Raw genomic sequence first — 12,014 nt, forward strand, 5'->3', positions numbered from 1 at the left:
CGTGCATTTTTTCACACCATACAGCGGTGTACGCTCCTCACACAGTACCGTGTAACGGCTGTTATCACAACCACAGTGAAGCTATCAGTGAGTCACTCTGTGAGAATAAGTCGAGGACATGTTCCGTTCTTACAGACCTGCACTCTAGGGAGATTCCAATTCTGCCCAATTCTACATACACCTTGTAGTTTGTGATACACTAGCCAATTTCTGCCTGTGACATAGCGCTCAGATACTCAGTGGGCCTCACACAATCCATAAGTGTCCAGTGTCCACAAGTGTGTGCAGAAATTAAAAATCTCCCTTATCCTCTAGTCACTTTGTCACAGCTCTGCCATCGAGCCTGTGACAGAGCGCTCAGATACTCAGTGGGCCTCACACAATCCATAAGTGTCCAGTGTCCACAAGTGTGTGCAGAAATTAAAAATCTCCCTTATCCTCTAGTCACTTTGGTCACAGCTCTGCCATCGAGCCTGTGACAGAGCGCTCAGATACTCAGTGGGCCTCACACAATCCATAAGTGTCCAGTGTCCACAAGTGTGTGCAGAAATTAAAAATCTCCCTTATCCTCTAGTCACTTTGGTCACAGCTCTGCCATCGAGCCTGTGACAGAGCGCTCAGATACTCAGTGGGCCTCACACAATCCATAAGTGTCCAGTGTCCACAAGTGTGTGCAGAAATTAAAAATCTCCCTTATCCTCTAGTCACTTTGGTCACAGCTCTGCCATCGAGCTTGTGACAGAGCGCTCAGATACTCAGTGGGCCTCACACAATCCATAAGTGTCCAGTGTCTACAAGTGTGTGCAGAAATTAAAAATCTCCCTTATCCTCTAGTCACTTTGGTCACAGCTCTGCCATCGAGCCTGTGACAGAGCGCTCAGATACTCAGTGGGCCTCACACAATCCATAAGTGTCCAGTGTCCACAAGTGTGTGCAGAAATTAAAAACCTCCCTTATCCTCTAGCCACTTTGGTCACAGCTCTGCCATCGAGCCTGTGACAGAGCGCTCAGATACTCAGTGGGCCTCACACAATCCATAAGTGTCCAGTGTCCACAAGTGTGTCCAGAAATTAAAAATCTCCCTTATCCTCTAGTCACTTTGGTCACAGCTCTGCCATCGAGCCTGTGACAGAGCGCTCAGATACTCAGTGGGCCTCACACAATCCATAAGTGTCCAGTGTCCACAAGTGTGTGCAGAAATTAAAAATCTCCCTTATCCTCTAGTCACTTTGGTCACAGCTCTGCCATCGAGTCTGTGACAGAGCGCTCAGATACTCAGTGGGCCTCACACAATCCATAAGTGTCCAGTGTCCACAAGTGTGTGCAGAAATTAAAAATCTCCCTTATCCTCTAGTCACTTTGGTCACAGCTCTGCCATCGAGCCTGTGACAAAGCGCTCAGATACTCAGTGGGCCTCACACAATCCATAAGTGTCCAGTGTCCACAAGTGTCTGCAGAAATTCAAAATCTCCCCTGTCCTATAGACACCTTGTACCTTGTTTTACATTACTATATAGTTTGTTGGATTTTGTCTACATTTCTACCAAAAATGAGGAATGCTGGTGGAAGAGGCCGTGGAATTGGGCGGGGGTTGGCAGCTGATAATGATGGTGTTGGTGGTGGATCTGATGGTAGTGGCAAGAGCAAAATAGGACCGAATGCAGGAGGTGTTGAGCCTGCGTCATCGTCTGGCTACATAAGGCCTCGAACGCTTAGTTTTCTAGGAGTTGGCAAACCGCTTTTAAAGCCAGAGCATCAGGAAAAAATTTTGTCTTACATTGCTGACTCAGCCTCCAGCTCTATCGCCTCCTCTTCTTCAGTTGTAAAAAGTAAAAGCACTGAGTCGTCATTGGAGGCTCATGTTCATGAACCACACCTTTCCTTGTGTCCTTCACCCCAACCAAGATTGAAGGATGACGCAGGCCATACTACTGATTACTCCATGGAGCTGTTTTCACATACCATGCCTGGATTATCAAGTGAAATGGTGAATTACCCAGGCCAAGATGAATCTGACATGGAGTGCACTGATGCACAGCCGCTGATGGATGATTCTGCTGGTACATTCACTCAGAGCACTACATTGTCCTCGCAGTGTACAGAGCCAGATTCTGACCCTGATGAGACTCAGGCGCCCCTTCCCGCACACTATACCACCATACACGGTGACACAGAGGAAGGTGCACATGACATAGAAGAGGAGGTGTTGGATGACCCAGTTGTTGACCCAGATTGGCATCCATTGGGGGAAGAGGGTGCTGCTTCCAATAGCTCAGATGAGGAGCATCCACAGCAGACATCGACATCGCAACAGCTGTTATCTGGCAGGCCCGGAGCACTCCAAAGACAGGTTCCAAACATCAAAAGAGTTGCTGGACAGCTTGTCCAGAGGGTCAAAAGATCACAGCGTGCTAGGCCGCAAAATGTCTGCCAAAGTAGGAAGAGTGCAGTGTGGCACTTTTTTGAACAAAATCCTCATGATCAGGCCAAGGTTATCTGTAAGAAGTGCGCAAAGACCTTTAGCCGAGGGAAAAATCTGAAAAACTTGAATACCAGTTGCATGCTTAGACATTTAACCAGCATGCACTTGCAAGCGTGGACACAACACCAAACCTCAAGTGCCACATGTGCAACTGATCACAACGAAGGTAGTCAGCAACGCTACATTGTTTCCCCCACTGTAAGCCCACCGGTTAGCACAGCAGCAAATGTTGAGGTGTCGTTGCAATGCCACAGCAGTCAGGGAATCCCACTGTTATATCAACGAAAGACTGATTCTAGGCCATCAGAAAGAACAACAACTCCATCACCATCATCAACCCTCTCTCAGTCCGCCCTGTCCACCGCTACTTCCACCATATGCAGCTCTCAAGTCCAGCTCACCCTCCCAGACACTATGAGTAGGTCAAGAAAGTACTCAGTCTCTCATCCGCGTACACTGGGTTTGAACGCCCACATTGCCAAACTAATCTCGTTTGAGATGATGCCCTTTCGGTTGGTGGAAAGCGCAGCTTTCCGCGAACTCATGGCCTATGCAGTACCACGCTATGACCTACCCAGTCGCCACTTCTTCTCTCGCAAAGCCATCCCAGCCCTCCACCATCATGTGAAAGACCGCATTGTCCATGCACTCAAGCAGTCAGTGAGCGGAAAGGTGCACCTCACAACTGATGCATGGTCCAGTCGGCATGGCCAGGGCCGTTACGTGTCCATCACTGCGCACTGGGTTAATGTGGTGGATGCAGGGTCCACAGGGGACAGCGGTGGTGGGACAGTGCTGCCTAGCCCACGGTATAGGAAACAGTTGGCTGTAGGCGTTCGACCCTCCTCCTCCTCCAGAAGCGAAAGCTCGTCCACAGAGCGCAGTCGTACGAGCACTCCATCTGCAGCTGCCACTGTTGCACACGATGTGTCCCCCTATCGAGCAGCTAGTGGAAAGCGTCAGCAGGCTGTGTTGCAGATGATGTGTTTGGGCAACAGACACACCGCCGAGGTACTGGCCGAGTACTTGAAGCGACAAACTGAGTCATGGCTGGGCAGTGTACATCTTGAGGCAGGCAAGGTAGTTAGTGATAACGGCCGTAATTTTGTGGCAGCCATAGCCCTTTCAAAACTCAGCCACATACCTTGCTTGGCTCACACCTTGAACCTGGTGGTGCAGTGCTTCCTCAAAAATTATCCGGAGTTAACAGCCCTGCTCCAGAAGGTGCGAAGACTGTGCGCGCACATCCGCCGGTCGCCTGTACACTCCGTTCGTATGCAGAAGCTGCAGCGATTGCTCCACCTTCCCAACCACCGCCTCATTATCGACATTGCAACAAGGTGGAACTCCACCCTGCACATGGTGGAGCGGCTGTGCGAGCAGAGGCAGGCCATAATGCATTTGTGGGAGGATACATGGCCAGGCACTTTGAGAGCAGACATGGAGTTGACAGGTGTGCAGTGGTCGAAGCTGAAAGACCTCTGTAAAGTCCTTCAGTGTTTTGAGGAATGCACACGGCTGGTAAGCGCAGACGACGCCATCCTAAGCATGAGCATCCCACTTATGCGTCTGCTCATGCAAACTTTGACGCACCTTAAGGAGCAGGCGTCTGCAGCCAATGTTGATGAGGAGGAAGAGGAGGAGGGAATCCTTGATGACATTCAGCCATTGTCTGCTCAGGGACCTCTCCTGGACGAGGTGGAGGAAGAAGAGGAGGAGGAGGATGATGATGGGGATGATTACTTAGGGGAGGAGGATGCATCTCGTGGGGCAAGTGAAAATGTTGGCGTGGCAAGGTCTGGTACAGGGTTTGTGCGTGACTGGAGGGATGTGGATTTGCCAGAAAGTGCTCCTCCAACCAGCACTTGCAGTGCATCATTGACACCGGGAACATTGGCCCACATGTCAGATTATGCCTTGCAGATCCTAAAAAGGGACCCCCGCATTGCCAAAATGATGAACGATGACGACTACTGGTTGGCCAGCATCCTGGATCCACGCTATAAAGGCAAATTACAAAACATCATGCCACAGGAGAACCTTGACCTAATATTGGCTAATAAACAAGCAACTCTGGTAAATCGGTTGCTTGAGGCATTCCCAGCACACAGCAGCGGTGATGGTTCTCACACGAGCCGTACGGGCCGGGGGCAGCTTGGCAGAGGTGTTTGTGGTGCACACAGCAGAAGTGGCGTTGGAGACAGGGGTTTCATGACAATGTTGTGGACTGATTTTTCAAATACCGCTCACACAACTGGTAATACTGCATCGATGGAAAGTGACAGGAGACAGCAGTTGTCAACTATGGTTACAAACTACTTTTCCTCCCATATCGATGTTCTCCCACACAGGTCATTCCCCTTTGACTATTTGGCCGCTAAACTGGACACCTGGCCTGAATTGGCCCAATATGCCTTACAGGAGCTCGCTTGCCCAGCTGCAAGTGTGCTATCGGAAAGAGTCTTCAGTGCAGCTGGATCAATCCTGAGAGAAAAAAGGACCCGTCTGTCAACCCAAAATGTGGATGATCTAACCTTCATTAAAATGAACCATGCATGGGTTTCCAAGGATTTTGTCCCACCTTCCCCTGATGACACATAGGGTGACAGAAAAATGGCTTGCTTTGGTCCACCTCTTCCTGGGACTTCACCTATTTCGCCTTTTGAATCAGCTGAATGTCCAACATCAACATATGCCACTTTCTAAAACTCCCTAACTGTGCTGCCTCCCCCCCCATGGCCGGGGTCACCACCTAGCGCATGACACCGTGCGAGTGCCGTTGCCCTGGACAGGTGGGTAGGCCGACTCTTGGGCGCGGGCACTGGCACAGGGTCCCTCATAGTGCAATCAAGTGTCTCTGACGGTGGTGGTGCACACCCGCCGTCAGACACACCGCTGTACTATGAGGGGCCCAGTGCCAGTACCGACGCCCACGAGTGGGCCCCCCTTGCTTAAGCAGGGCCCCAGCATTTGCAATCTTTACCTCTCCCTGCTCCTCCGCTGTGTAATCTGGGCCGTCAAATCCATACTGTGCCTGACACCGTCTGAGCCTGCATCCTGATGTATAGACATATATTTTGAACGTGTACGCTATCCATACATGTTATCTGGGGATACGGTACCCTTTCTAACCTTTGTGCAATCACGTGCAATCCATACTGGGCCTAACACCGTCTGAGCCTGCCTCCTGATGTATAGACATATATTTTGAATGTGTACGCTATCCATACATGTTATCTGGGGATACGGTACCCTTTCTAACCTTTGTGCAATCACGTGCAATCCATACTGGGCCTAACACCGTCTGAGCCTGCCTCCTGATGTATAGACATATATTTTGAATGTGTACGCTATCCATACATGTTATCTGGGGATACGGTACCCTTTCTAACCTTTGTGCAATCACGTGCAATCCATACTGGGCCTAACACCGTCTGAGCCTGCCTCCTGATGTATAGACATATATTTTGAATGTGTACGCTATCCATACATGTTATCTGGGGATACGGTACCCTTTCTCACCTTTGTACAATCACGTGTAATCCATACTGGGCGTGAGAACGGCTGGCGAGCTGTTAAGCAAGCTACAGCACCTGTGGTTTGCACACGTAAGTTTTTAATTTTTTCAGGAATGACGGTTAGGCCTAATTCCGGAACTGCGGTTGACCTGCACTTACTGGTAAATCATTGTTCGCGGGTAATAATTGTAATCACAGATCCCCATCACTAACGTTGTTCAGCGGGTTATCTGCACCTGTAAGCGACAAACTCTGGCCTTTTCAGTGTAGCGCACATGCAGCCACGGACATGTAAGGGCATGACACACCAGTTATTGGTCAATCTCATGTGCCAGAGCCTCACGTGTCCCTCTAGTAAGCCGGACTCGGACCGCGGGGCATGACGGAGTCTCGTTTGTTAACGGAATTAAGCTTGCAATGTGTGCATCTTTTCTGTAGCTGGCATGGTTGAGGTTTCCCAAGTGGAGTCGAATTAAACCGTAGGCTCCACTCCTGGTGGTGCCCTTCTGGACATTCCTTTAAGGTTCAGCTTTGCAACCATACTGCCCACGTAAAACAAACACTTTGCCTTCATGAACGCTGTTTGGAGGGTCATGACTCGTGGGAATAACGCCGCCCAATCAGTTAACCTGCTAGAGAGATCCTTCGTTGCTCCCAAGCATGACATCACACTCCCTAGGAGGAAGGTAATGCCACTGTGGCGACCGTACTCCTGGGGGCGACACAAGTGCACTGATGCCCAGCCACTGCTCGATGAATCTGCTGGTACATTGACCCAGACCACTACATTCCCCTCGCACGCTACCCGGCCTGAATCTGACCCTGATGAAACTCAGGTTACCCTTCCCATATACAGTTCCATCTTACACGGTGACAAAGAGGAAGCTGCAGATGAAAGTGCAGGTTTGGCCCACCCGCCATCAGACACACCACCGTACTATCAGGGGCCCTGTGCCAGTGCCGTCGCCAACGAGTGGGCCCCCCCTGCTTGCTCAGGATCACAGCACTTGCAAGGTTGAAATACTGTGCAGTGAGATGGAAGATGGGGACGACGAGGAGTCCAGACTAGTACAGGGATTCCCTAGCGAGGAGACTTATTTGATTGTTTTCAATGTTGGGACAGCAATTTTTGGGGAGCACTATACTCTGGAGAATGATAGATGGGGCCCACCATACACTGGAACATTCCAAAGGTGCACATCAGACACTGGAGCAGCATTTACAGGGCCCATTATACACTAGAGCATTAGAAATGGGGCCCATTATGTTTGGAGCATTATTTGGGCCCATAACACAGTGGAGCTTCATCCATGGGGACCAACATATACTGTAGCATTATGTGGAGCTCATCATATACTGTTTCAAACATTATATGGGACCAATGATTCTGTATGGAGAAATAGTTGGGCCTCGTCATGAGATGTAAAAAGTGAAGTATTTTTCATTGTACTATACCGCTATTTCTCTGCCGTATCAGAGCATGATGAGTTGTGGTATGTGTTAAAGGGGCGCTCTTTCGCCCAGGGCACATGAAAACCTGGAGCCAGCCCTCCCCCCCCACAACTTTAGCCAAATAACCCCCATTTTTCAGTGCGTAACTTGTATTATGAAGTTAATTAAAGTTGACAAGCTTAAGTAAGAAGAATTGATGCTTTTGGCATTCAAATGGGCACTGTAGGTGTGTTTCCTGTCCTCGTCTCACTGCCGACTTTTATTCCCCATTGACTTACATTGGGTTTCGTGTTTCGGGACGACCCCGACTTTTCCCTATAATCGGACGATCTTGCTCGACCCGACTTTTGGAAAAGTCGGGTTTCACGAAACGGAACTCGACCCTAAAAAACCAAAAGTCGCTCAACTCTAGTCTTTACATCTGAATAACTCCAGATTATTTTGAAGTTCTGTACTACATGCCGGTGCAGGATTAGCAACTGTTTTGGATGCTGGATTAAAGGATTTTTATTGTGTTTGTTTTTCTTATACTGTAGTAAATTAATTTCTACTAGAGAGAAATTACTAAACCCAAAAAGTACACTGTGTAGATATTGATGGCCTTTCCTTAGGTCTCCCGGCTCCACCATCAGATGCATGCATGGAGCTATGCTGTGTCAGTCCTGTACTATGTATCCATACACCCAGAGCTGCAAACAGCTAATTGGGATGGGATTACCGGGCGTCGGACGGAAGGATAGGCTATCAATAACCAAATAATGATCAACCCGTTTAAAGTTTACAGTTAAGATGTAAATTTATGAGTGACCGCAATTACCTCTGGTGACGCCAGCTGATCACTGCCTGTTGTCAGTCCTAAAAACAGACCATACAAAAATATGTGGCCCTCAGCTGTTCATAGCCCTAGAAAAGTGGAAGATGGCTGATGGTCTTCGACTCTTGAGTATGAGCTTTTTTTTAAATATGATTTGCATATTTAATTTTCTAATGGATTATTGCATGGCCTATAAGTCTTTTTACCCTGGCATGCCACTTTCAACAAGGAGAGACTTTGCATCTAGACCACAATTTCTAGATAAGGTTTTTTCATATGCATGATTTGTAGTTGGTTGGAGGAACAAGAGTCACAGTCACTCGATCTTGTAGACTGCAGGCTTCCTAATGGAAGGGTGGCTGTGATTAGGGTTGTTGACATATGAAAGTCCACACAGTCTGTTGAACATTGGCAGTCAGTAAGTGATATCCATATACAGAGAACATCCATGTGGCAGTCTGTATGGACAGACGTATGTCAGTAAACCTTTCAACAATCTCCTGTGTGTATTTGGAAGTCAGAGAACATATGTTTTGTGCGATCTGCCTTCTGAAAACGGTAGCTTGATGGTATGCGAATGGTCTTCCTGGACATTCACCACCAAAGCACACAAGACCGAAGAAGTAGTTTTCACTTCTACATAATATTATACTTTACGGCGCAATTTATGTCTAACCATGTGTGATGTTCTGACACATGAGGAAAAAACAATTTGGTATTTTATATTAGAAAAAAATACATATTCTACATTATACTCGTACCAATAGTAGCTGATCTTTAATTGTCTTCCATTGATGTTTGGAAGAATTTATCTGATTGACGTGTTGTCTCCAGGTCGACCACAGGTTTGTTATCTCAGCTTTTTCCTTATTTAACTTCACCATCGTCTTCTCCACCTTTTGGACGTGTTTGTCCTTCAGGATCGTGTTCTTGTTCATCTGTAATTAATATAAGGCTGCATTGATTTGATGGTAACGGAGATTTATGCTCTCAGCTTCACTTGATCATGTTCTTAGATAAAATGGATAAATCTCATGAGAGTGACATTCATCATAATACATCGACTTCAGATGCTACAGAATTGTACAATGATGCCATTTATATTCATTTCTACTAAAGATTCATATTGTTTCAAAGTGAATCTTCTAGTTACAGTTCATATACTAATGTATTTTTGGATTAATTTCTTTTGGACGAAAATATATTTGACTATTTTGCGGGTAATCCTACTTTTAACCCTTAAAAGGGGTTGCCCGGTCAAAACCAATAAGTCTGCAGTCACTTTGTGTGACTGCAGACTTATCCCCCAGTGAACACACTATGCACAGTGCATGCACTGGGGCGATTCACTGGTTACAGACCCAGACTCAGCCTTAATGGAGTTGACCGGTCCAAACCAATAAGTCTGGAGACTTATGAATCAGACAGAAGGAAGGGAATGTATGAGCTATACATACCCCCGGCCAGTGGACATGGCCTCGCTCCATACACTTGAATTGCCTTTCTTCATACAAATGTATGGAGAGGGAGACCACATCCACTGGCCAGGGATATGTATAACTCATACATACCATTCCGTCCTGGGTCTGAGTCATAAGTCTGCAGACTTATTAGTTTGGACTGGTCTACTCCATTAAGACTGAGTTGACATTGCATTTAAGCATACGGACAGTAGCTTCGTTGGGGCTTACATCTGAAGCCTTAGAGATTGGGTTTCAGAAGTTTGTGCTAATGGGGCCACTGACTGTAATGATGCAGACAGAGTCTCTGTGTGCTTTGTTGGACATCATATTCAGACTTTTATGATCAGCTGAGGTGGGCTCCAAGATGTAGTCGACTGCATCTTGGAGCCCTCCTAAGCTCGCCATATATGGCAGAAAATGATGTCCACCAGAGTACACAGTGACGCAGTCTTCATCATTACAGTCAGTGGCCCTGTCAGTGCATTTGTGGATATTCCATATTCCAGGGTTCAAATGTAAGCCCCAACAAAGCCATTGACTGTAGGCATAAAAGGGCTGTCCGGTCCAAATCGATAATTCTGCACTCACTCTGTATGATGCAGCTCACATATACCATGCGCTAACCTACTAGGGTTCCTCCTTCCTAACAGCATTCTTTTCTGACGAAGGTCCCCAGTAGGAACGAAAACGTTTAACTACAATGAATGCACAATAAAAGGAACTTTATTCTCACTACCTTCTGAGTGCCAAGTTTGTTTGACAATGTACTACATGGGCTGGATACCCTACTTGGGCACCTCTCATTTTAAGAGTGCCGTGTTCTTTTTGTTGCAGACTTATGAATCCCCCCAGCACACGCACTGTGCACTGGGGGATTCGCCAGTTTCTGAGCCAGGGACTGGAGGGCATGCATGCTTTGTACATACTCCCAGCCAGGGCCCATCCAGTGGGCGCAGCCTCACTCACTCCATATGGAGGGGGCCACGCCCGCTGGATGGGCTCTGGCAGGGGTATGTCGGATTAAAAATGGCAATGCAAATCTATGGGTCAATGAAAAAATTTGCATCGCATTCGGATGCCATCTGAGTGTGTTCTGATTTTCACAGACTGTCAGAATGGAGAAGGCGGAGAAACGTTTTTTTTTACATACGAAAAAAAATGGATGACACTTTGACCACACTCTGATCAAAGTTTAATGAAAATGGTCCGTTTTTGTCATAGTGGAAGGATGGCATGTGCGATCCATATCAAAGAAGAACTCTAGGTCTGAGACATTGCACATTTTTCTTATGCCCCTTTGAATCAATAAAGAAGCAAATTGCAATGGATCTGTCAACTTCAGCCTGGTGACGGTTTTAAAGATTTGTCTTCTAAACGCAGTGTAAAAATAAACAAAACTGAAAGTTTACTAAGATTAGCAGTTCTATGATCCAAGTATACATTTCCTGCTTAAATGTTTTTATTGAAATTTTTAAACCAAAAATAGGGAAGGAAAGGGAATATATACATAGGGTAGGGGAAGGGTAATAAAACTAGAGAACCCTTATAACCATCTCCAATTGAAGGGTCATATACATTTTCTGACTTTTTCCAGTAGGGAAAACTTTTTATCTTTTTGGCATAATATTAACACTGATATGTATGAAGCATTCTTACCATTTTTATAATGTTTAAACAGTTTTGTCCCATATCTTGAACACAGAAAAGTTCATCCAGCACTCCCTGAATCTGTGCGTCTGCGATCTCCAGTGTGGTCATCGTTACTTCGTCTGACTTGGGTGTGTATACTTCTTTTAGAAGTTGGATGTGGAGATCCAGCTTAATACAGTGTGATAAGATACACAAGTTTTAGACATATAAAAAGTGCTGCTAACAGAGAAAGCCCAGTGTGGAGCATATTTAAGGTATGTGCACACAACGTGCTTTTCAGGCAGATTCCACCTGAAAAAGGACTCATCCCCAATATGCATTTAACGCAAAATGGCGTAAGACAAGTCAAAACCATAGATACAACATGTAAAAGACACAGTCATTAACATAAATATAAGAATAACTAGATGGAGGTTCGAGGCTATCGCATCGGGAGGGCGGTAATGTCACGATAGGGGCAGGTTTTGCAGCGTGTGAGTGAGTGTGTGGGTGTGAGAGTCTATGAGTGTGAGAGTGTGTGTGTGTGTGTGTATGTGTGTGGTGCGTACGGCGAATAGAGTGTGTGTGGTGTGGTGTGACGGTGTTCCGCTGGTGGTACCATGCAATAGATTGATACCAGCACCAGTTTCCATATT

At 46.8% G+C, this 12,014-nt stretch overlaps 1 protein-coding gene across 1 annotated transcript in view; it reads right to left on the reverse strand.

The window, feature by feature from the left end:
• CCDC141 (coiled-coil domain containing 141) overlaps positions 1–12,014 on the reverse strand; it is a 198,540-nt gene that overhangs the window by 69,395 nt on the left and 117,131 nt on the right. Inside the window, exons 12-13 of the mRNA XM_073577467.1 lie at positions 11,386–11,547; positions 9,028–9,204 (exon numbers count right to left, since the gene is read on the reverse strand). Coding sequence (XP_073433568.1) covers positions 9,028–9,204; positions 11,386–11,547 — 339 coding nt within the window. The remainder of the gene's footprint in view (positions 1–9,027; positions 9,205–11,385; positions 11,548–12,014) is intronic.

Source organism: Dendrobates tinctorius, unplaced genomic scaffold (genome assembly GCF_039654945.1).
Source record: "Dendrobates tinctorius isolate UK_male_01 unplaced genomic scaffold, ASM3965494v1 ptg000056l, whole genome shotgun sequence".
NCBI classification, from domain to species: Eukaryota; Metazoa; Chordata; class Amphibia; order Anura; family Dendrobatidae; genus Dendrobates; species Dendrobates tinctorius.